This window comes from Diceros bicornis, chromosome 4 (assembly GCF_020826845.1).
Source record: "Diceros bicornis minor isolate mBicDic1 chromosome 4, mDicBic1.mat.cur, whole genome shotgun sequence".
In the NCBI taxonomy this organism is placed as follows: domain Eukaryota; kingdom Metazoa; phylum Chordata; class Mammalia; order Perissodactyla; family Rhinocerotidae; genus Diceros; species Diceros bicornis.
Genome location: NC_080743.1, coordinates 55,766,803 through 55,790,656, shown reverse-complemented (window position 1 = coordinate 55,790,656; position 23,854 = coordinate 55,766,803). Strand labels below are relative to the sequence as shown.

The 23,854-nt window shown below is 49.2% G+C and overlaps 1 protein-coding gene across 1 annotated transcript; it reads right to left on the bottom strand.

Annotated features, from left to right (window-relative positions):
* Positions 1 to 900: 900 nt before the first annotated feature.
* On the bottom strand, positions 901 to 23,671 carry CGN (cingulin). Its single transcript, XM_058539165.1, has 21 exons — positions 23,609 to 23,671; positions 17,016 to 17,891; positions 16,162 to 16,262; positions 15,939 to 16,008; positions 15,758 to 15,853; positions 14,150 to 14,277; positions 13,358 to 13,490; positions 12,804 to 13,016; positions 12,223 to 12,371; positions 11,837 to 11,969; positions 9,114 to 9,314; positions 8,561 to 8,767; positions 7,915 to 8,172; positions 6,823 to 6,993; positions 5,833 to 5,994; positions 4,357 to 4,446; positions 3,793 to 3,876; positions 3,557 to 3,675; positions 3,133 to 3,241; positions 2,579 to 2,742; positions 901 to 2,262 (listed from the first exon to the last, which is right to left on the bottom strand). The coding sequence occupies exons 2-21, from the start codon at positions 17,874 to 17,876 to the stop codon at positions 2,121 to 2,123; spliced, it is 3,591 nt and encodes a 1,196-aa protein (XP_058395148.1). The 5' UTR covers positions 17,877 to 17,891; positions 23,609 to 23,671; the 3' UTR covers positions 901 to 2,120.
* Between the last annotated feature and the right edge of the window lie 183 nt (positions 23,672 to 23,854).

Below are 23,854 nucleotides of genomic sequence, written 5' to 3'. Positions count from 1 at the left end.
TGAGTGGGCAGAACCCCTGAATCTGGCAGTAGGCTCTGGTAAACGAGCTCCCTCTTCAAGGCAACACACACAGAGGGATGACAGAAACTTCCCTCCTTTCAGGTAGGTACTGGGTCCCATGCCAGGTAGGAGTGGATGGGGGTCTTTGTGCCTGGGAGGTGAATGCTGGGACTATCCCTATGCCTGAAGAGAATAAAACCCAGTTCTTGTCTGTCTCCTTTAACCCTCAAAGAAGGCATTTACTGGCCTTACTATTCCCAGAAGGTTGTTCAGGAGAGAATGCAGCTACTATAAGCACTTCCAGGTTCCCTAGGTTCCATCTGATCTGTTGTAAACGGCCTTTAAAAAGTGAGGTGAAGAAAACCCTAGCTTTGGCCTCTAAATTGTATGGTTAAAATGGTTTCTGCATAAAAACTGGACCTCCAAATAAGCCAAGAAAAGGAATGAGAAGACAAGCCAAGGATTGCAGTATATATATATATATAATTTTAATATTTAATTTAAAATAAAATCAAGGCTGGATTGGATTGGGAGAGAATACATGATTTGCAGAATAGAGGAATTTTTTTTAAATCATGAAATTACAAGTCATTGGTGAGGGGCTGGCCCCGTGGCTTAGCGGTTAACAGCGCGCGCCCCGCTACTGGCGGCCCGGGTTCGGATCTGGGCGCGTACCAACACACCGCTTGTCCGGCCATGCTGACGCCGCGTCCCACATACAGCAACTAGCAGGATGTGCAACTATGACGTACAACTATCTACTGGGGCTTTGGGGAAAAAAAGGAGGAAGATTGGCAATAGATGTTAGCTCAGGGCCGGTCTTCCTCAGCAAAAAGAGGAGGATTGGCATGGATGTTAGCTCAGGGCTGATCTTCCTCACACACAAAAAAAACAACAAAAAAACAAGTCATTGGTGAGAACAGGCTTCTTCCTTCCCCAGGCTCCTTACAGAGCCTGCTTGGGAAATAAGAGAGGTGAATCATCTCCCTTATCTCCTCCCTACCAGAGCATGGCTCTCCCCAAAACCTCCATTGCCTCTTCCCGTTTCTACCAAGAGTCAGCCTCTAGTCCCAGGCAGGAAGTCCTGTATCAGGTGCAACCTCCTGAGATAATGTGGGTCCCTGAGTCCCCTATTGACGTTGGGCACATCTGGTCAGAGAAGCCACAAGTAAGGCCACAGGGACTGAAATCTTTGCTTTTCGAACTTGTGTAGACAGTTGTCAGGGTTCCCAGGTACAACCACCTTATAAACACATCCGTAATCACAGAGGGAGAGGAGGAAGGATGGAAACCCTGAGCCGAACGAGGCCCTACCAAAGTCCTTCTTCCAGAGGGTCATCAGCAGAGAAGCTGGTAGCTCTCTCGACCAGTCACTGGGGCAGCAGGGAAAGCTGAGGGCCCAGATGAGGAAAGGCTGTCCTTGGAGAGGTATGAATGTACAGGTATAAAAGGCAAGAAGAGCATCCTTATCTCCTCACCCTGGCTAAGGCACTGAGAAGAAAGAAGGAGGGTAGGAATGGGGAAGATGGAAAGGGTCCCTTGGATCCTGGCTTGGGGAAGATAAAAAATATAGGAATAGAGAGGGGTGGGGACTACCATATGAGCCCCATAACTGTGCAAAGAGGAGCATCTGAGAAATGGGTAGAGTCATGCCAGCATGTCCATTACCCATAATGTTCCCCTTACCCTGCTCCGGAGTGAGAGGAAAATGGGTTGCAGGAGTCAAGGGAGCAGAATCACATAGGGAATTTCCCTGAGCCTGAGGGTTAAGGGCTAAAGAAATAAAGCTTTATATACATGGCAATTTCTATCTCTTCCTATCCTGCTCAATCTCCCTCAGCCTATATGCTGATCATCGTGCGGGAGCAGAGGGAGAGCTCGGCACTTAAGGAGAGGGCTCAGGTGGCCTAAAATATCTACTCCTCCAGAGGAAAGGGAAAGTCCGTCAACCAGCTTAGTGCTGATGCCTTTTTTTATCACCATTACTCACACCCCTCCCTGTCTTAGGTCTGAATAATTGGGTCGCCCATAGGAATGAGGACTCAGATGCTGGGCAGGGCAGAGCAGGGCTGGCGAGGATAAGCCTCAAGCGTGGTTTCTGGGCCCTTGTGGACCATGAACTAACAGGAGCTGGTCTGTAGGTTGCTCTCCGTAAGCAGTGATGCGATGGAGGAAGGATCGTAGACGCTGTCGAATTCCTCATCTGAGCTCAGCCCTTCATGTTGGAGGGTTGACTCAGCAGCTGTGCGGGAAGCTTTGCGCCTGAGTCAGAGAGAGGAATACTGGTAAGGGAGGGAGATAGAAAGATTGAGACAGCCACCCTTTTCATGATAAGGAAACTCCCAATTCTTCTAAGGCCTAAAGCTACTCACAAGATCCCCCACTAATCAGAGATCTGGGGAGATGGGATACAGGATGGGGGCTGAGATACTAAGAGATAATCATACGGGCTTCCAGCCAGGAATGAGTGATTGTGAAGTCCCATCTTGGAGATCCTCTTCCTATCCAGCTCAGGAGAGCCCCTTCCCGCCCTGCTCTACTATCCCGAAGGAGCTGGGAGCAGAAGAGCAGCACATACCAGGAGTCCTTCTCTAGGGCTTTGATCCGGGCCTGGAGCTGTTCATTGACTTCATGCTGCTCCTCCAGCTCACGTTGGGCCTTCTTCCTGAGGCCATCCAGTCGCTCAATCTCCTCTTCTGCTTCATCCACCTGCCGCTTCAAAGCCTTGACCCTCAGGCTTAGCTGGGCAGGATACCAAGTCCTCACATTAGAAAAGCAGCTGCTGCTACCATGGCCTCAGACCCTCCCTTGCAGCAATCTTGACAAGGGATGTTGCCCCTAGGAAAATGTTGTGACCATGGGCAAGTTCCTGAACCTTACAAGTTTGCTTTGGGGATTAAATGAGTTAATACATGCATAAGACTTAGAAAGAGAACCTAGTACATCATAAGCACTCAATACATGTGCTCACTATGACTGCTCTAATCCAGTCCTTTCAGTCTAGAGTCTCTGTCCTTATACAAGGAAAGTCTAAGTTTGGAAAACCTAGGAGATGGGGTCTCCCTTGGCTTTCAAGCAGACACATAGTATATATTTGCCATATGGTTGCTTGGCCCTGGTTGTCATCCTTACCTGGTCTTTCTGGTCATTGACATGCTGCCGCTCATCGTCAATCTGGATGGACAGCTCTTTAACTCTCCGCTCTAGTTTTCGGTTGGTGGACTGCAGAATTGTCTTCTCCCTAAGAGGGTGGGTGGGGGGATGTCTGTGGCTATCACCATTTCTAAAAGAACCCTTACTTGGCTCCCTACTGCCTCCAAGGACTCTGCTCAGTCATTAGCGTCACCATTAGGCTGGGAAGAATCCAGGGCAGAACCAAAGAACTAGGGAGGTAGAGGTCATTCACATTTCAGAATTTCTGCAACTCTCTCTGGTCCCTATCAAGAGAATAGGTCCCCTTAAGGATCAGACCACGTTGGCCATGTCTGAGGTAAGATGGAGGAAGCCCCAGAGGAGAAAAGTCCAGAGGGAGAGATGGAGGATGGGCTCGTGTCACCTCTCTTCAGCCTGCAGCCGTTCCTGCAACTCCCGATTCAGGGATTCAAGCTGAGAGAGGCTGGCACTGGGCTTCTGGAAGCCTTCTGAGCTGGCCAACCGGCTCTTCAAGTCCTTGTTCTGACAGAGACAGGAAGCCTCCACAGTTAGCATTCCACTGCCGGTCTCTTCTGTGGTCATTCTACCCGCCTCCTGGGGGTACCTCTACCCCTAAGACTCCCCACTCCCCCCCCTCACCTGTCTCTCCAGGGAGATTTTGTCACACTCCAGGTCCTGCCGAGCAGACCTCTCCTGCATGAGCTCTGTCCTCAACTGGTCCACCTGAGTGGGTGGGTGAGTGGGGATGGGTGAGATGAACCAGACTTGGGGAGGGCTAATGATGAACCAGCAAGCTGAACCAAGTGAGGCAGAGTAACTGTAGGATGCTCTCTGAACCCTGAGTCCCAAAAATTCCCAGGCAACTAAGAAATCACAGCCTATTCAAATAAAAGGAGTCACAGAATTTAAACAGGGCTTCCTCAGTCTTACCAGGAACTAGCATCTCTTCTCAATGGAAACAGCCCAGACTCAGATCAGAGAGTAGCCCAGGCCACCAGGATTCCTTCCTCCACTCAAATTCCTGGCTTCTTTCCACCCGAGGAAACCTGCCAACCCCTCCCAAAGCAGAGGAGACCCTGAAGTAGAGCCAGCCATGCAGAGATTCTGCAGCCAGAACTCCCCATATTATGAAAGATGGGAGGGGACGGTTGTTTTTGAGACGTTCTGTAGTCAGGGGTAGACAGAGATGAGGGGTAAGGCTACCTGCTCCCGGCTGCGATTCATCCGATCTGTCAGCAGCTCCACAGTGCTCCTCTCCTCATCCAACTCTGCTTCTAGCCGTGAGACTTTTTCCTGTGGCAGAGGGACAACAGGTTAATTCTGCCCCAAATGCTGGACACCAGAATGCCAAACTCTCATCAGGACCCTCTCAAACTCCAGCTTTCACAGACTTTTCTCTCTCGCACATCCCCATAACCCATTGGTCCTTGCCCCTGCCAGGAGCCACCATGGAGCTAGCACCCTCTGCCGACAAGGTATGGCATCAAGGGGAAAGGGTGGGGCCTGCTCTGGTCTTGGCCCCTTGGCAGGATGACAAACCCCAGAATCTATTCCTCACTGGGGTAGCCCAACTTCCCTAATGGGAAAACAGAGAAAGCCAAGTGCCTGAGCCAAGGCAGAGATGGAGACAGTTGGAAACTGAAGCACCAGGGTACAGACTGGGGAAGCAAACTCAAGCCGGGCAGTACCATGCAGAGGCTAAGAGTATGGGCTCTGGGTCTAGACTGCCTCGGTTTGAAAGTCAGATCTACCACTTCCTAGCAGAGGAGCCATGGAGTTGCTTAACCTCTCTGTGTCTCCATTTTCCTCATCTATAAAATGGAGAAAACAAGACTACCTACCCCACATGGTTCTTCTGAGGATTAAATAAGTCTTAAGTGACTGGCATACAGCACAATATATAACTGTTTGCTGTTATTATTATTGCCAAATAGAGCAAATTGAAGACCACTGTTCACTCGAAAGGGGAGAAGCTACTGCTCGGCTCTAGCCAACTGCCGCCATGCAGAAAACTCAGGACTCGAAGCTCAGTGTTACTGTATTTTCCAGATGTATAAAGGAAGCCAGAAATCTAAAATTTTATGTGATATCTATAAATTTCTGAACATTGGCAATTAACTCAAAGTTTTTTAAAACTGAGTCAAACAAAACTCATCAGCTGTGGGCTGCCAATTTCCTATCCTGAGTATAGGAAGAGCCAGCCCTGGTGGTCTAGTGGTTAAGATTCAGTGCTCTCACTGCCATAGCCTGGGTTTGTTTCTGGGTCAGGGAACCACACCACCCACCTGTCGGTTGTCATACTGTGGTGGCTGCGTGTTGCTGTGATGCTGAAAGCTATGCCACCAGCATTTCAAACGCTAGCAGGAAGACAGACTAGGAAGAAGGACCTGGCCACCCACTTCCAAAAAAACTGGCCAGGAAAAGCCTACAGATAGCAGCAGAGCACTGTCTGATATAGCACCAGAAGGTGAGAGGATGGCGCAAAAAGACCAGGCAGGGTTCCCCTCTGCTGTACACAGGGTCGCTAGGAGTTAGAATCAACTGAATGGCACTAACAAAAAAGTATAGAAAGAGGCTTGGAGTGTCCTGGTTCCTTTCCCCACAGAAGTCCCACCTATGCCAAGACCCAGACCCCCCATCCCCTCCACCCACCACAGGTCACCCCCTCAATGTCCTCACCTCAAGGCCCTTGAGTTGCCGGGTCCTGTCATCCTGGGAGCGCTTTTTGTTCTCTGCCTCTTGCTCCAGCCCCTGCAGTCGCTGGGCCAGCAGCTCTTTGTCCAGCCGGGCTGTGTCCCGATCTGCCTGGGATGCCTGCAGGGCCTGCCGCAGCCTCTGGGTCTGGGCAGAAGGGAAAAATGCAACAGTTCGGAGAAATAAGGTGAGGGTTGAGGGGTGGGAGCAGTCCACCCCTGCGGGGAGAAATATTTCATCACTGACATTCTTTAAAACTGCCAGAGCATGGTGATAATAAAAAGCAGACTGACTTTCATTCCATTTTTCTTATTGTTTTAAAAGTCTCTACACAAATTGGAATCACCTGAGTTTTTAGACCACTGCTCCTGGGTCCCAGCCCCAGGGATTATGATTTAAGTGGTACGGGACGCAGCTTGGGCATTGGAACTTTTAAAAATCTCCCCAGGGGTCAGCCCCGTGGCCAGGCCTGTGGCCTAGTGGTTAAGCTCAGTGCCACTCTGCTTCAGCGGCCTGGGTTCGGTTCCCAGGTGCAGACCTACACCACTAGTCCGCGGCCATGCTGTGGCGGTGACCCACATACAAAAAAAAAAAGAAAATAGAGGAAAATGGGCAAAGATGTTAGCTCAGGGTGAATCTTCCTCAAACAAAAAGAGGAAGATGGGCAACAGATGTTGGCTCAGGGTGAATCTTCCTCAGCCAAAAAATAAGTAAATAAAAATAAAAATCTCCCCAGGAGACTCTAATATGCAGTGGAGTTTGAAAATCCCTGCTCTACAGACAACACATGCCCTATTGTCTGTACCCAGGGTGGACAGCTCCTCCCGCCCTCCCTCACCTTAGTATGTCACTCCAAGTGGTCAGACCTAAATCCGGGTCGCAGGATCCCTTGGCCACAAGTTTAGTTAAGAGGCAATGACCTTCAAACCAAGGACATTGGGAGGTTTCCCACGCTCCTGCCATTTAGGCTCCTACCTCATCCTGAAGCCGGCTCAGCCCCCCAGATGTCTTCTCAGCCTCACTGGCCCATTCCTTGGCCTGGCGCTGGGCATCTGCCACCTCCCGCCGGGCCTTTTCCTTGTAATCCTCCAGCTGGGCTTGGAGCTCCTGCAGGGCTTGCTTAGAGTCATCCCCAATCTGCTCCAGCTGAGACGCAGAGAAAAGAGAGTTTTCAGCACTGCACCTCTTTAACAGAAGCCTGTGTCCCTTTTCTGGGCCAAGACTCTCCCAGAGCCTCCTTCCTGCCAAAGTAGCCCTCTCTTGCTCTTTCCTGGGCCTGGGTCCCTAGTATGGCTAGTAGTAATATATGGATTGCTGGGGTTCAAATCCTGGCTCTACCACTTATTAGCTGTGTAACCATAGGCAAGTTACTCAGCCTCTCTGGCTCTCAGTTCCCCATCTGTAAAATGAGATAATAATAGTACCAACATCACAAAGTTGTTGCGAAAATTATGTTAGTTAATTATGTAAAGTACTCACAACAGTGCCTGATACAAAGTAAGCCTTAAATGACCTCATTTCAGCGAACCCAAGATGACAATGATTATAAGATATACCACTAAGAAAGGAAAATGTGCCAGTTGAACCATGACATACCATTAATTATAAGATACCACTCAATTTCAGAGATGATACGATGTACATTTTAGAATTGATGAAATACATTAGGTGTTTGCTCTAGTTTTTAAAGTAAGAGATTAGGAGAACTTTACCACAAAAAAAGCAATTTATTTCCTTTTCTTCCTTTCTCCTTCCCCTCCCCCAAATATAAAATTCTACCAATGAAGATTCTTGTGTTTATGTCTTATAGACGTCTAAGGGAAAATCCCAGGAGACATTCTCCAAGGACCAAAACCAAAGAAATAGGATGTGGGGAGAAAGGCAAAAACACGGAAGAGAAGTAGAGAGGATGCCACTCTCTGAAGATTTGGGCTTGCCTCCCCAGCAACGAACTTGAGGAAAGCAAACACCACACATGCTGACCCCCCACTCCCACCCCCGTCCCCCAGGCAACCTTCGGTATGAGCTGGTCCTCTTCCTAAGAGCCCAGGCCAACTCGTGCCCCACCTCCTTGTTCAGTCGGTCCACAGTCCTGTCCAGCAAACGCTTCTGCTCCTCCAGCTCAGCCTTGCCCCGCCGGAGCGCCTCTCGCTGCTTCCCCTCCTCCTCTAGGGCCCGGTTCAGTGCCTGCTGCTCCTGCCCCAGGCGGGCCAGCCCCCGCTGGGCCTCCTCCAGCCGCGCCTCCAGTGCCCGCTTGGCTGCTGCCAGGCTTCCCTCCTCTTCCTGGGCTGCATTCAGGGCCTCCTCTAGCCGCTGTTTCTCTGCCTGGGAGAGCGGGGAGGTAAAGGGGGTGGACTGAGAGGAGGCAAAGCTTGGGCTCAAGCCATTTGGAGGTGAGTAGATAGGAGGAAAGAGGAAGAGATATTTATGAAAAAGGTGGGCAATGAAAACAGGCTCAGAGGAACTGGCAAAGAAATGAAGACACAGAGAACATGCAAAGGGTGGGAGATAAAAGACAAAATACCAGTGGTTCAAAGGCTGCGACATTCACACCAAAGCACACTCCAGGAAATAAACCCAAGATTACCAGAGGGTTTGTGGAGGCAAACAGAAGCACACTAAGGACAAAATAAAATTGATGGCTGAGTATTTAGCCAGGGATGAGAAGAGAAAGGGCCAGGAGGAAGCCAATGATGTCTCCAGAAGCACTGACCTCAAGCCGCTGCACCTTGTCCCGAAGTCGTGCCTCCGCCACTTCCCCACCCTCCGCCAAACCTCGCGCCTCCTTCAGCTGCTGCTCCAGACCCAGGATGCGCCGTCGGAATTCGTCATTTTCCTCTTGGGTCTCCCGAAGCGTCGCTTCCACTGCTGCCCGACGCTGCCCCAGCACTGCCACCTCTGCCTCTGCTGCCATCTGAGCCTGCGGCCAGTTCAGGAAGCGGCGGCTCAGACCCCAAGGCTCCAGGTCATTGACCACTCCCAGGAAAGCCACCCCAAAGAAAGTCCACAAGAACGAGACTTAAAGAGGGGTAGTGCCGCCAGCCAGAGGCTTCCCTGAGAATCCCACCCCTATAGAGATGCACTGGGTGTCACCAGGTACAGCCCGGCCTCCTCCTGCCAAATCCTGGCTGCTTTTAACCACACACCTAGGACCAAGGATCTGGTCTGTACCTACCCATGATAGGTAATTTTCCACGCCCTCTGGTTCCTCAGCCCTCCAGACCCCTCAGCCTCCACTTCCTAAGCCCTGTGCCCACTCCCCTTGCCTTGGAAGCCTCTTCACAGTCCTGTCTCAGTTGCTGGAGGGTCTTTTGTAGCTGGAGGTTCTGCTGTTCCAGCTCCTGGCCTCGATCAGAAGCAGCCTTCAGCTGCTTCTCCAATTCCTGCTCCCGTTGTCGCCCAGCCACCTCCTGGCTCTGCCCCTCTGCCTGCAGCTCCTTAAGCTCCTCCTGTGTCCGGCGCAGCTCCTAGAAGGGAAGGGGAATGGTGACAGGGCAGAGAGAGCCAGCCTGGGATACCAGAATGTGGAGAAACTGGAACTCTCATACATTGCTGGGGAGAATGTACAATGGTGTGGCTATTTGGGAAAGTGGTTTGGCAGTTTCTCAAAAAGTTAACCATAGAGTTATCATATGACCTAGCAATTCCACTCCTAGGTATATACCCAAGAGAATTGAAAACATATGTTCACAAAAAACTTGTACATAAATGTTCACAGCAGCATTATTCATTACAGCTAAAATACAGAAATGACCCAAAAGTCCATCAATTGGTGAACAGATAAACAAAATGTGGTATTATCCATACAGTGGAATATTATTCAGCCATAAAAAGTAATGAAGTACTAATACTTGCTACAACATGGATAAACCTGGCCACATATTACTGGAGTCCAGTTACATGAAATGACAAGAATAAGCAAATCCATAGAGAGAGAAAGTAGATTAGTGGTTGCCAGGGGGTGGGGAGAGTGATTGCTAGTGAATATGGGGTTCTTTGGGGGTAATAAAAATGTTCTGTAATTATAGAGGTGATGGTTGTACAACTTTGTGAATATACTAAAAACCACTAAATTATACACTTTAAAAGGGTGAATTTTAGGGTATGTGAAATAAATCTCCATTAAAAAAAATTACGTAGAGTGAGAATAGATGACAGTCTGGATAAAAGAGGATTGGCTGTTAAAAAAAAAGAAAATATGTTGAAAACTAAAATATGTGACAATAAATACTGGTGCTGCTCTGATTTCTTTTTTAAAAAATTAAAATATGAGTTCTGGTTCTAATTCTTTAGCTATTAGCTACTTCTGAAATTCAGAAAGTTCCATAATTAGGCTGAAAGGTTATATAATATATAGGGAGTCTTCAACATAAGACACTAACAAAACTAAACTACAAAGAAAAGAAAAATAGCACAGTGTATGATCTACATTGGCCTGGGTTAGTCTGTTTTTCTAATGTATATTTTGTTTATTGATTAAATACTTCATATAAAACACTTAGTAGGGGCCGACCTGGTGGTATAGCAGTTAAGTTCACACATTCCGGTTCGGCAGCCCAGGGTTTGCCGGTTCGGATCCTGGGCGTGGACCTACTCGCCGCTCATCAAGCCAGGCTGAGGCAGTGTCCCACATAGAAAAGCTACAACTCTACAACTATGATACACAACTATGTACTGGGGCTTTGGGGAGAAAAAAGAAAAAAAAAAGAGGAAGATTGGCAACAGATGTTAGCGCAGGGCCAATCTTCCTCAAAAAAACACAAAAAAAACACTTAGTAGATGAGATAAATGAAACACTAGTTATTACTTTTTAGCTTTCTAGCTTTATCCAGCATAATAAATCAAATGAGATTGTCCAGAGCAATGTCCAAGTTCACTATGTCAACTAATGTAGTAAACAGACTTCAGACCATCCTTGATATTTAACTTCTTAACAATATAGTAAAAATCTAAGAGTACTTTTCATTTCATAACCACCAAAGTATATTTGGTTAACATTTATTATGTTTTCTCCATCAAATATTTTGTGTAAGCTCAGGCTTTTATTTATCTGGAAAAATCATTGTTTAGAGCTATATTTATTTACTCATTTAAAAATATGATTACCTTGATTACAATTAGGCAGTCTTACAGTAAAGGCATGATAAGCAAGCATTGATTAATTAATACTTGTTAACTGAGCACCTACTCCATATCCAGCATAGTGCATCAAAGAAATGTAGACCTAGAAGGAGCCTCAGGAGGCCATAAATGCCAGTTCCCTATACTTAATGAAAATATTTTCTAAGTTTCTAAATCATCCAGAATAATTAGTTGCTTTCTTGTCCTTCATAAACTAATACCAGGAATATGAAGAAACTATCTGTATATTCACTTCAATTGTATGACCTTCTCATTTATAAAATATCCATGCATGATGAAACATTTAATTCCTTGTGTCTAGATTCTATACTCTCTAAGCAGCCTTCAAATTACAATCTGGCTTCCCAAGTAGGTCAGCTGGCCATGCCAATGCAAGTATTCCAGTCCATGTGATGGCAATTTTCATTGTAAGTTAATAAACTGGCATTCTAACTGTAAACGTTTGTTTCATAAATGGAGTTAATGAGTCCTTCCTGAGAGACAGAGCAACTCTTGCTATGCTGACCAAATAAGGTTTCCGAGTTTGCAAAAATGACCCGGAGTTTCACAAATCCACCTAAGTGCTGCTCCCCATGAGGTCAGTTGGGAGGCAGCCAGCAGCCCCTGGCTACAACCCAACCTGGCCACTGAGAGTCCTTTCCGTTAGAAACTTCTATAACGCAATGAGGAGACCAGCCATGCTGGATCAAAGAGTGTGTGCTGGAAAGAGATAAGGTGGAACAGGCAGGATGGGGCCTGAAAACCAAACCCACAGGAGATAGCCACATTAGTGTAGAGCCCCTCATAGATAGGTGAGGCAGATGCCCATCACCCCAGCCTGACCTTCTGCCCTCCAACTCCTAAGTACCTTCTTGAGCTCCTCCATCCGGTGAATATCTCCAGCACCAGCTCGGGCCTGCCCTAATTCCCTTTGCAAGGCCTCCATCTTCTCCCCCAGCTCCTCCTCCATCTCCTCCTTCTCCATCCGCAGCTGCAGGAGTCTGAGCCCAGACAGGTGAATTAAAAGGGAAAAGGAACAGGGTCAGGCCACTTGCCTGGGAGAGATTAGCAGGACAATGAAAACCACCTCCCTGCATGCCAATACACTGGGCACCCACTCTCAGGAGGGAGAAAGGTGGATATGGAGAAGAGCAGTTTGAGAAATGGGAAAGTAAAGAGCTCAGCATGGGTAGAAAGAAAGTGGGATACAAGAATCACGGATAAGTATTCCCAGGAGAGGGGCAAGGTTCTTACTCCTGCTTGGTGGCTCTAAGCTCCTCCTTGTTCTTCTGGAACATGCTTTGCCAATGCCCTGTCTCCTCTGAGGTCTCCTCCAGCTCCCTCTGCAGCTCCCGCACCAGGGCTGACATCTTCTGCCTCTCAGCCTCTAATGCTGCATGGTCCTAAGGAAGGGGAGAGTCGGGGACCAGGAGGCTCAGAGGGAAGAGCTCATGTCAAACCAAAGTGTGAGTGTGTAGAAGGGGAGGATCAGGCCCAGAGGCATCACGAGAGCTGTGCACCCTGACACCCTGGTGGAACCCGGTACAATGCTAGCAGAGGCTCTCTCCCCAAGTCACAGATCACCCCTCTGTCATCTACAGGAAACCTCCCCCAGTTATTTCCCTATGGACTTTGGTCAAACACCCTCATGGTACTTCTGGCCTGCAGTCCCTCCCTCTGCCCTTGTAGGCTTCCTGACCAAGGTTTTCATTACATCTCACATGTGTCCTTTAGCGGAAGTTCCACTCACAACCATGAAAAGTCCAAAAATACTAAGACCTCAAAGCAGCCCCCTTCCTGGGGGTGCCCTCTTCTCCCCTGCTCTTGTCACATGCCTGGGTCGCATCTTGCATACTCCGGCGAAGCTGCTCTGCATCTCGCTGGTACTGCTGCCGGACTTGCTCCACCTCCTGGTCACGGGAGGCCACCTCCTCCTTCAGGGCCCCCTTCAGGGCTGTCAACTCCCGCTCCCGCAGCCTAAGTTGCTCCTCTATCCGCTGTTTCCCCTCCAAGACCTCTTCCAGAAGCTCCCGGGTCTCTAACAGGTCCTGGGGAAAGTGAAGGTGGAAGTACAGAGCTGACCACATTAGGATCCACTGTCTATTAACTCATTCATTCAGTCAATCAAAAAATATTTATTGAGCACCTTGTATCTGTTAGGCACGGTACCAGACGCTCTCTGCCCTCCAAGACGCCTAGTTTGGATAAAGGAAATCCCTCATTCCGGACTCTAGCCCACAGTGCCACTGAATCTGCCTGAAAGCACACTAAGGGGTACCTGTAATCAGCTACCTATTCCCCATACTTTAGGGAAAGTATAGATGAGCAGACTTGAGGATACTCTAGCTGAAAGAAAGCAGAGGCTGGGGTACCCAACCCTGTTCCCTACCTTCATCAGTACCTCCTTAGCAGGCTCAGAACCCTGGGCCTGTTTCAGCTTGTCCTGCAGCTCCATCACCTGGGTCTCCAGCCCATGTCGTACCCTTTCACCCTGGTCCACAAGGAGCTTCATGTTCTGGAGCCTAATAATTAATAATAGATAACATTACTGAGCACTATGCGTCAGGCAGTTTTTTTTAACATTTTACATACATTAATTCATTTAAACCTCCTTCAAGTCTTTGTTCAAATCTCAATGAGACCTCCCCTGACTACCTGTTTAATATTGCAAACTGTTCCTCTGCAACCCAGCCCTCCTGATCTGCTTTAACCTACTCTGCTTATCACTTTCTCACATGTAACAAATTTATTTACATAATATGTTCATTGTTTACTGTCTGTTCCCCCTCACTAGAATCTACACTTCTGAAGAACAGGCTCTTCATCTATATGGTTCACTATGTACCGCAGGAATCTAGATGAGTACCTGCCACACAGTATTTGTTGCAAAAATATCTGCTGAATGAATGATTGAATCTTCACAACAATCCTGTGAGATAGGTATTATTATTAACCCCATTTTACAGATTAAGAATCTGAGGCACAGAGGCAAACCCAGGTAGCCTAACTCATGCACTATCACCATTACTGACAGGGAAGGTAAAGAGAAAGGTCCTACCTTTAAACCATCTCTGTCTGCCCCTCTCAGCTTCTGGAGATCTCCCTCTATCTCCCTCAGCCCTGGGGGCAGCCTCTAACTCTGGCCTAGGCCCGCAAGCAGCCCACCATCAGCTGCACTCACTCCTTGGTGCTCTGCTGGGCCTCCCGCTTCCTCCTCTCCAGCAGCTCCTGCAGTCGGCTGCACTCTTCTGCCTTTTCCTCCAGCTGCCGCTCCAGCCCAGCCCGGGATGGCTCTAGCTTCTGCCGCTTCTGGAAAAGGCAAGGCGAGTAAAGCAGGTGGAGAGTAGGGAAAATCTCTGAGAAGGACCGGGAATGATGGGAATGTCTAACATTTATTGACATTCACTATGACAGGCACTGTACTAGGGACTTTATGCATATAATCTGCATTTAATCCTCATAACAAGCCTCGGTACTTGTGATGGTTTAAAATACACCGACAAATTCTTTCACGTTCCTTTCTAAAAATGAAGGCTAATTCCTCTCCCCTTGAGCATGGACTGGACTTAGGGACTCTCTTCTAAGACAAATAGAAAAAGGAGGACGTGACATGTAGCTTCTGAGACTAAGTCATAAAAAGGCATTGCAGCTTCCTCCTTAAGTCTCCTTGGGAGTCACTCTGGTGAAAGGTAGCTGCCATATTGTGAGGACACTCAAGCAGCCCTATAAAGAGGTCCACATAGCAAGAAACTGAGGCCTCCAACCAACAGCCATTGAGTAAGCCATTTCAGAAGCATTTCCTCCAACTCCAGTCAAGTCTTCTAATGACTACAGCCCCAGCCAAGACCTCAACTGGAACCTCATGACAGACCCTGAGCCAGAACTACCACCCAGCTAAGCTGTTCCCAGATTCTGGGCACTCAGGCACTGTGAGATGTTTGTTTTCAGCTGTTAAGTTTTGGGGGTAATTTGTTACACAGCAATAGAACAGTACAATTATTATTTCCACTTTACAGTTAAGGAAACAAAGGCTTAAAACATTTAAAGAACTTGCCCAAGGTCAGCTACACAGCCAACAAGTGAGGGCACCAGGATCTGAACTCACTTTGATTCCAAAGCCCACCACTTAACCACTATACTACATTGCTTTTCATGAAACAAAAGGGGGTTACAATCCAGTACTCACTGAGTACCAATTACATACAAGATAATACTGTGAGAGGTGAAAGCAGTATTTTTTTTTTTTTAAGTAAAGGGAATACATAGGCTTTAGAATAAGACTAACCTGAATTTTTAAATTCCTTTTCTGCAACTCACTACCTTGAGCAATTCACTTAACCTCTCTGATCTTCGATTTTCTCATCATAAAGGAGTCCAGGATGCCTACTTTATAGGGTCGCTATAATTATTACATATTACTTAGGACAGTACCTACTATAAAAATTATACTCATTAAATGACAGCTACTATTATTGTCATCATTTATTATGATTATGAAAAGAACTGAGGTAAGTAATTTGCTCAAGATTTATACAGCCAGTAAATGGCAGAGCTAGGATGGAAACTTCTAAAGGAAATGGAATGGAAAGTAGTTGGACCCCTGTTGAAGGTGCTCTTCCTCTCTAAGCTTGAAAGAACCCCAGAAGCCCTAGCTAGGACTAGCACACCCTCTTGTCTCTTGTCCCAGAGGACACACAGTGCTCATTCCATTGCTTGGAAGAGCCAGCCCAGACCAAGGTTTTTTCCCCTGTGGTCCTTCATCCCTCCTGCACTTCTAATCTTTCCTCACCTTCATCTCTTCATCCAGCTTTTGCTGTAGCTCCTCCACTTTTCGAGTGAGTTCGTCCTGCCCTCCCAGGGCCTTAGCAGAACCAGGAGAGGCCATCTGCCAGAGACATGGGGGGAAGGAAGTGAGTCCACATCGAGATTCTGGGCCTGAGCCTTCCTCCCACCATGAGAAGACCACTCACCACCAGAGGCTGCATCTGCTCCAGCACCAAACTGACCTTCCTCCTCACAGAAGTTTCACTTTCTGAGCTTCTGGAGGATAAAAGCACAGAAGCAAGGGTCAGGGGAGGAAAGACGGGGCAGAGATGAGAGAAGGAAGGGTTAAGAGCAAGGAGGATGGGGCATGAAGCTAGAAGGAAAAGAAGGGAGGTATGTGACTCCACTGTTGGGAGGGCCCCCACTCACCCCTCCCTCAGGATGCCATAGATGGTGGCCTTCACATGGTCCACACTGCTTGGTGGGGCTGCCTCCTGCTGGTCTCGGAGAAGGTCTGGAGTTGATTTGAACTGCAAAAAAATAAACCCAAAGAAATAGGAAGATGAAGCCAGAAGGGTACACAGAGTTCAGATGAAGTAGAAGTGGCAAGTTGGGAGACGAAGTCCTTCAAGCATGATGAACATGCCTGAAGTGGGGTAAAGAGGCAACACTGCTGAGGCCTGAGCCACAGGCCAGGGAGAGGTCCACGCAGGATACACCTCTCACTATTATTGCAAACCAGATTTTCCTCGACAAGCAGATCTCAAGCAGCTGTGAGCTGTGTCACAAATAATTTGTCACTAATGACAGTGAATGTACTAGAGTTTGTAAATGATTTACTTTTAGAATAGGCTTAACTCTGTCTCAGAATAAAATCGCTCCCAACTTACTTGCATTCCTGAGTGGGAGAGAAAGGTGTGGAGTTTTGGCAAGAGCACCAGGGAACTGCTCATATCCTCCAAACCTGCTTACGTATGCTGCAGACCTAGCAAATGCTAGTGACCAAGGCACAGTTAACGGTTGGGCAATGACAAGTAGAAGATAAGTAACTCTCCATGCTCTTGAAGGGTGATTTCCTAGTTAGTTCCATTTCCTTCAGAATTTTGCCCAGGCAAGTATCTGTACACGTGAATATCATCTACTAAGTGGATGGATAAAGTAGAGGACAAAAGGTAAGCTTTCTACCTTTAGTGATTGGAATCAGCATGGGGTCCCAGGGCTGGTGGGTCAGGGCTGATGAGAAGGGGCCAGGAGTTGGAAGCCACAGAGGGGTGGGGTCTGACCTGCAGCATGGCAGAGTCCTGTGCTCTCCCCCGTGGCTCCTCAAAACTCTGAAGAACCCAGTCCTGGGTCTGACGGGAACGGCTAAAGCCACTGCTCTGGCTCTGGGCCGGCTGTTTCGAGCTGCCCAAGTGGTTGTCATGCTTTGCGCTTAGGGTCCAGTGGTTGGGGGACAGGCGCTCCCGTTCCTCAAGGGTGTCCCGTGGGAGCCGGTTGTCCAGGCTGTGGCTCCGCTTGCGCTCTTCAGGGGGCAATGTCCGCATGCGGCGGCCAGTCCGGCCCCGGGCCTGGCCCCCATGGCGCCTGTCAAACTTGCTGATGAGTGAGTCCACTGAAGACAGGGGAGCAGTGTCAATGGTGCTCCCTGGGGAAGCTCCTTGGGGGGCTAGCTCCAGCAGGCTGGTGCTCCTGTCGCTTGGACCCATAAGGGCAGGGCCTGTCAGTGAGGCCTGGGACTGGGAACGGAGTAGCCTTCCATTCCAGGGGGCCCCAGGCTCCTCATCAGACATGCTGCCCTGTGAGGGGGCAGGAAACTCCTTGGCCCGAGAGTAGGGGTTCTCAGGGAGTTCCGAGTCAGAGCTCAGAGCACCCGGGACCCCTCGGTTGCTAGCTCCCTTGATTTGGACCCCAAAGGAGTCGGCACCTTTCTCTCCACTGTTGAGCACCACAAAGGGCTGCCCAGCGATGCCCTGCACACGCACGGCAACCCCATAGGTATTGGCTCTTGCATCCTTAGCTGGACGTCGCCCACCACGACGTAGGGTGCCCATCTCTGCATCACCCACTGGTTCTGTGATGAAGCGAATCTGGACTCCATGGTCTACAGGGCCCCGGGGCTCAGCCATGGTGGACGCCTGCTCCATGTGTGTGGGGAAGTCCTAGAAGATGAAGAAAAGAGTTTAAGCTGAGAGACTAGAATTGGAAACCCAGAAACCTCCACCTGCCCAGCTTTTATGAGGCTAATTGCCTTGTCAGTTCCTTCTACAGAGAACAGTGGTTCTCATACTTTGAGTAGCAGAATCACCAGGAGGGCTTGTTAAAACACAGACTGCTGGACCCCACCCCCATAATTTCTAATTTATTAGGTCTGGGGTGGGGCTTGAGGATTTGCATTTCTTTCTTTCTTTTTTTTTTCTTTGAGGAAGATTGGCCCTGTGCTAACAACTGTTGCCGATCTTTCTCTTTTTCTTTTTTTTTTTCTCCCCAAACAGAAACATAGTACATAGTTGTATATCATAGTTGTAGAGTTGTAGCTCTTCTATATAGGACACCACCTCAGCATGGCTTGATAAGCGGTGAGTAGGTCCGCACCCAGGATCCGAACCTGTTGAACTCCAGGCAGCCAAAACGGAACGCGCGAACTTAACCACTACGCCGGCCCCAGGATTTGCATTTCTAATATTAAAGTTCCTAAGTGATGCTGATGCTGCTGGTTCAGATTCTACACTTTGAGACCCACTGACACAGAAAAATCCACTTCCTCTGATATAGTTCTGGGGAGCTTGGCTTTGTCAAGAGTTTAAACATTTTGCTTGATCTTCAAACATACAGATATATCACCACATGCCTCCCCCACCCCAGTGAATGCAGAACCCAAGCCCTGCCTAAGAGACACCTGAATCCCAATGGAGAAAAGGGGGCCTCCACTCCCAGAGCTCATTTAAAATACAGAAGACTCCCAAGGTATGCCATCCCATTTCTGGGAGGATACTTAAAGAAACTGATAGGGCCGGCCCGTGGCTTAGCGGTTAAGTGCGCGCGCTCCTTCGGATCCCGGGCATGCACCGATGCACCGCTTGTCTGGCCATGCTGAGGCCGCGTCCCACATACAGCAACTAGAAGGATGTGCAGCCATGACATACAACTATCTACTGGGGCTTTGGGGGAAAAAAATAAAATAAATAAAAAAAAAAAATTAAAAAAAAAAAAGAAACTGATAGCAGATGCCTATGGGTTGGGAGAACTGAGGGCTGGGGACAAGGATGGGAGAGTGACTGGCTTTCTACTGTATATCTTCTTGTCTCTTTTTGAATTTGGAACCATGTAGATGTATTGCCTATTCAAGAAAAGATTTAAATAAGGTTCAAGAGTGCCAGTCCAAGGGGCCTCAGGACAGGTAGACTTGTCCCATCTGAGGGCCAGAGACAAGACCCCCCACAGGGCAGTTCCTGGGTCCACATTGCCGAAGCTCAGAGTCAGCAAATGGAATGTATTCTAGGTATGCTCTGGCTCCAGGAACTTGGTGAGGAGAGGTTCTTCTCCAAACAAATAAAAAATCCAGCTTCCCCACCCCTTCTGCTAATCTCCACCAGAGCCTAGCACCAAACTGGAGGAGAAGCCTCTGATGTGCCAGACAGAGACACAAACATACCCAGCTCTACCTCCCCATGGAACTCTGGGCCAAGGGAACTTGGCAAGCCCCATTTCAGTGACTGTAGAAGTGCTAGGAAGCCCAGGAACCTGGGGTGAGAGGGGAAGGGAGGGGCCGAGCTCCAGGTGAGAAAGGGCTTGTTGGGGGAAACAGTCTTCTGTTGGAGGAGGAAGAGCATTCCTAGCATTCCCAGCCCTTCCCCTCCTGCGAAAAGAACATGGAGGGAGGAGCCCTTTATTGGCAATGGTTCTTCACCTTTTTGGTGTTGAGACTCCATTGGAGAAAATGATGAAAGCAATGCACCTTCCCTCCAGGAGAGACCCCACACAGACTTTTACCACAGAATCTCAAGAGGTTCGTGAACATCTTAAAGCCCACCCATGAACCCAAGGAGCCCTGTCCCTCCACTATTCAGGCATTGCGGAGGAGTTTAACCAACCTCTGACTCAGATACCCCAAACAGCAGAATGTTTAGTTGGCAGGGCCCTATGCTGGAATTCAAGTAAGGAATGGGACCAGAAAAGAAGCTACAAGGCAAAAGGGTAAGTTCTCCAAACCACTCATCCAGTAGAAAAGGTACTGGACTAGAGTCAGGATCTGGCTTGGAATCCTAGCCCTGCTCTTCACTTGATGTATATCACCCTGGGCAAATCACAACTTTTCTGACCTCAGTTTTCTCATCTGTAAAATGAGTATAATGATAATATCTCATGAGGTAATTACCTGTGAGAATTAGACAATAATAATTACATGGGTATATACAACTAAAAATTTATCAAGTTATACACTTAAGATTTTTGCATTTTAATTATTTAGGTTCTACTTTAATAAAAAGAGGGAAAATGACAAGATGTTAAATATGCACCCACCTAGCAGCATATGCCTGTCACAACGCTGACAACAAATGTTACCCTGTACACGTACTGCTCCTTCCAACAGGACCTTCTCAGCTTCACCTCGTTCATAGAAGGATGTCCCTTCCTCAGAGAAGCCTTCTCCGACCACCCCCTCTCACAAACTAGTTCAGAGCCATGTTATATGCTCTACAATTGTCCTTCAGTGAATTTGCCTCAGTTTATTTTTATATATTTATAGGAGTCATGATTTGTTTCCTGTCTGTCTCCACCACTAGATTATAAGCTCCTAGAGGGCAAAGACCATGACTTTCAGCTATCTCCTGTGACCCCAGAGCCTGCCACGTGGTAGATGTCGATAAATATTTGTTAAAGGTTGTATCCTGAACCAAGGCAGACTCGCACAGCCGCAGGGCGATTTGCCCAAAGATCCCTCACAGCCATTTCTCGTTTGCCCCAGTGACAGGACCTCTTCCTGGCCTGGACTCCCTGCCCTATTCAGTCATAATTTTGGAACCAGATGTGCCTAGACTGCCAACTCTCAGAAGTCACATGATTTATTCATGATGCAGCTCTACCCTGTCAGTACGCCTACTGATATTCCAGATCCAGGTCAAGGAGTTCCCAGCCTAGGCCCAGCAGAGTGCACAGCCCCTCACCCGCCCAAGAGCACCAAGTTGTTCAGAGGTAGCATCGAGTACACCCCCAGGTTCCAGTAACTCCCTAACTTCAACCACTTTCAGTCCCAGGACATGTGGGTCAGGAGCCAGGAGGGCTGAAGGGATCTTTCCCGTGGGTCAGAAAGCAGGGCTCTAAATGATTCAACATGGAAAACTCGAAACCTATCTGCCTTCAGTTACAGAGGATAGCAGGGCGGGGCCATGGGAGCAAGGCAGCTCCCAGGCCTTGCGTAAGCCCCAGAGGCAGGTAAACAGTGATCTAGCGCCAGGCAACATGAAGTCCAGAGCCTTTGCTCTCACCAGATGCCTGACCCTGCTTTTCCCTCGCCTAGTATGTGCCCAAGGCGCTCCTCACCAGCTGTACTCTGGGAAGAGACCTGGCCACAAGTTAATTCAGCTTCATCTGCCTGTCTCTGCCATTCCTGCCTGCAAGGAGGGGGAGGACACTCTGCACCTGTACCAGACAGCCACTTCTCCCTGAGTTACTCATTAGCTTGCCCTGCCCCAATTCCATCACCTCTGGCCCAGCTATGAGCATCTGGCTTCCAACTGGGAGTGACAGGGTCTCTGGACTCCTGGCAGGAAGTGGGGGCGGGGTGGTTTCGGGTGTGTGGAGGAAGAACTGACATACACAGGGCTGGGCCATATGCTAGATGCTACACAGTTGGCAGATTTAGAAAATGAGAGAAGTATAGGTATAGAGATTAGACTTCTCTCAGAGGTACAAGGAAAGCAAATGGTCAGAATAAAAAAGGACAGCTCAGTGACCTTGATCATTCAGCCTCTATTTTCTCATAAAGAGTTACAGAGACAAGAAGGCTCCCTGCAGATCCAAAAAGAACCCCCCAAGTGGACTCCTGGCTCGGTCCACTGAAAAAGGCGAAACCTGAGAGCCAGGCTAGAGCTGCTTGGCCAGTGGGGAAAAAAACACAATGAGGAACAGGGCCCCTGCAAACTGGCTGGACTGGTTTCAGAGGCAAGGGGAAGGGGAGGGCCAGGGAGACTCCACTGGCAGCTTGTAAAGCAGACCAGAGAAATTCCACCCCAGAGGAGGCAGGGGGCAAAACCATGGGCAGGGACTCTGTCCAGCCTAGATGCCAAGGCTCTGAAGGAGGAGGCCGAAGGTGGAGAGGGAACAGGCAGGAGGAGCACAAAGAACCTAGTGAGTGACAGGCCAGTGTGTGACAGGAAGACTTTGTCTCCCTATACCCCTCCCTCTCAAGTTCCCCAAGTTGCATTCCTGGTCCCACACTAGCCTAGGCCACCTCCCTGGCCCTTAGTTCTCCCCCTCTGACATGAAGAGAAGCAGCCCTACCCCTTCCTCACCTCCCACAGGGGTGATGGCATGCAGGTCAGCCTGGGAAAAGCAGGAAGAGTTCTGAAAGCCAGAATCCTCTTAGGGTCAGGCAAATCTGGATTAGCAGTCCCCTAGAGCCAGCCCCCTACTCCCAAATATCAAAGATGAACAAAGCACAGAGGCACGTGCAGGCAGCCTGTGGACAACGGTTGCTAATTATTTCCCAATTACAACAACTTTCCTCAGGCAGGGCATCAAAGGGGCCAAGCTAAGGCTGGCTCTGGTTCCCTTACCTGCCTAAGGCAAGGGAATGTGCCTCAGAAGTCTTGTCTGGGCCCCAATGTGCACCTCTCATCCAGCCTGCAGCCTTGGATGTGCTAACTCCCCTAGTCTTCTGGTCTCCTGAGGAGTCCTGCCTATTTCCCACACCGCTAGTGCCTACTGCCAGTCTGACAGCCATCATGATCCAGGAGTCAGGGATGCCTGATGGGGTTTCAGGGAGTCATGGGGATCTTCTGAGAGGCATCAAGGAAATTGGTTAGGCTCCCAAACCTCACCCAAGGGCCCCATCTAGAACTACAGTAGAAAGTATGTGTGCTTGGGGAGAGGGTTTGACATTGGCCCCCAGAATGAGGCCTTAGAAAAAAGTATGTCTAGATATTTTGTGGGCCTAGGGATCTATGCTTCCTCATATTCCTCTCTTAGAGAGCACTCTCTCAGGAGGAAGAAGGAAAAATTCTCCCTAGCATGAAGGCAAAGGAGGACAGAAACTGAATGCCTTAAATGGTTTCACACCTAGCAAAGAGATAGGGGTACCCTCTTGAGTCCTGCCCTTCGGTGTCTCTTACTTGCAACTGGCCTCCCCTGCAGGTGAATGGTTAGAGAAAGATTCCATACCTCAGAGCCATCCCAAAGCCAGAAGGGAGGTGTCAGCGCCAGCTCAGACTAGCAGTAGGGGGAAGAACCTCAGGGAGACAGCATCTCTCCATGCCCTCCCCCTTACGTCTCTGAACCTCAGGCAGCAGTTGCCATTGCCCAACTGAGACTAACTCCTTCCCCCTACCATCCTGGTCTCCAAGAGAAATTTTGCCCCTGGGACTGGCGTCTGACCTCCAGAGAGATCCTGGCCCTGACGCTTTCCTGCCCTAGGAATAGCCTTAGCCTCAAGTGCCCCTCACCTGGCACCTTCCCAGGCTGCCTCCGGCACCTTAGAGTAGGAGCCAGCTCTTAATCAGTACTCCCAGCCTATCTTACCTCCCTTCCTCCTCTCTCCAACTCAGCACCTGTTCCCAGGATGGGGGTATCTCTGATCGCCTCGACCCCCGCCCCTCAGGGGTACACCTGACGGCACGCTTGCCTCTCAGGTGCCCTTGCCCCCGCCCGGTTCACTCACCCCAGCCGGGCTCGGCGCTCCCGGGCTCGGGCAGGGCTGCACGCGCGGCTCCCGGGCCCTCCCCCTCTGTCCCTCGGTGCTCCCTCCTTCTTTCTCCCCCTCTCACCAACCTGTTACTCCCCTCCGGAGCTCCACCCCCATTGGCTGTCACCACCCGCCCCGCCTTGCCCTTCTCCGGTTGGTCCGTTTCCCGTGAGGGGCGGGGCCGCCGCGGGGACCCGGACCAGGGGTCGCCAGCCCGGGTGG

What these genes read in the sequence shown, in the direction of transcription:
- CGN (XM_058539165.1), bottom strand. Translation starts at nt 17,876, where the DNA reads ATGGAGCAGGCGTCCACCATGGCTGAGCCCCGGGGCCCTGTAGACCAT. An exon ending in TGAGCCGGCTTCAGGATGAG is followed by an intron (nt 5,995 to 6,822) that starts GTAGGAGCCTAA and finishes CCTTCTGCCCAG; the next exon opens with ACCCAGAGGCTGCGGCAGGC. An exon ending in GGCAACTCAAGGGCCTTGAG is followed by an intron (nt 4,447 to 5,832) that starts GTGAGGACATTG and finishes CCTCTGCCACAG; the next exon opens with GAAAAAGTCTCACGGCTAGA.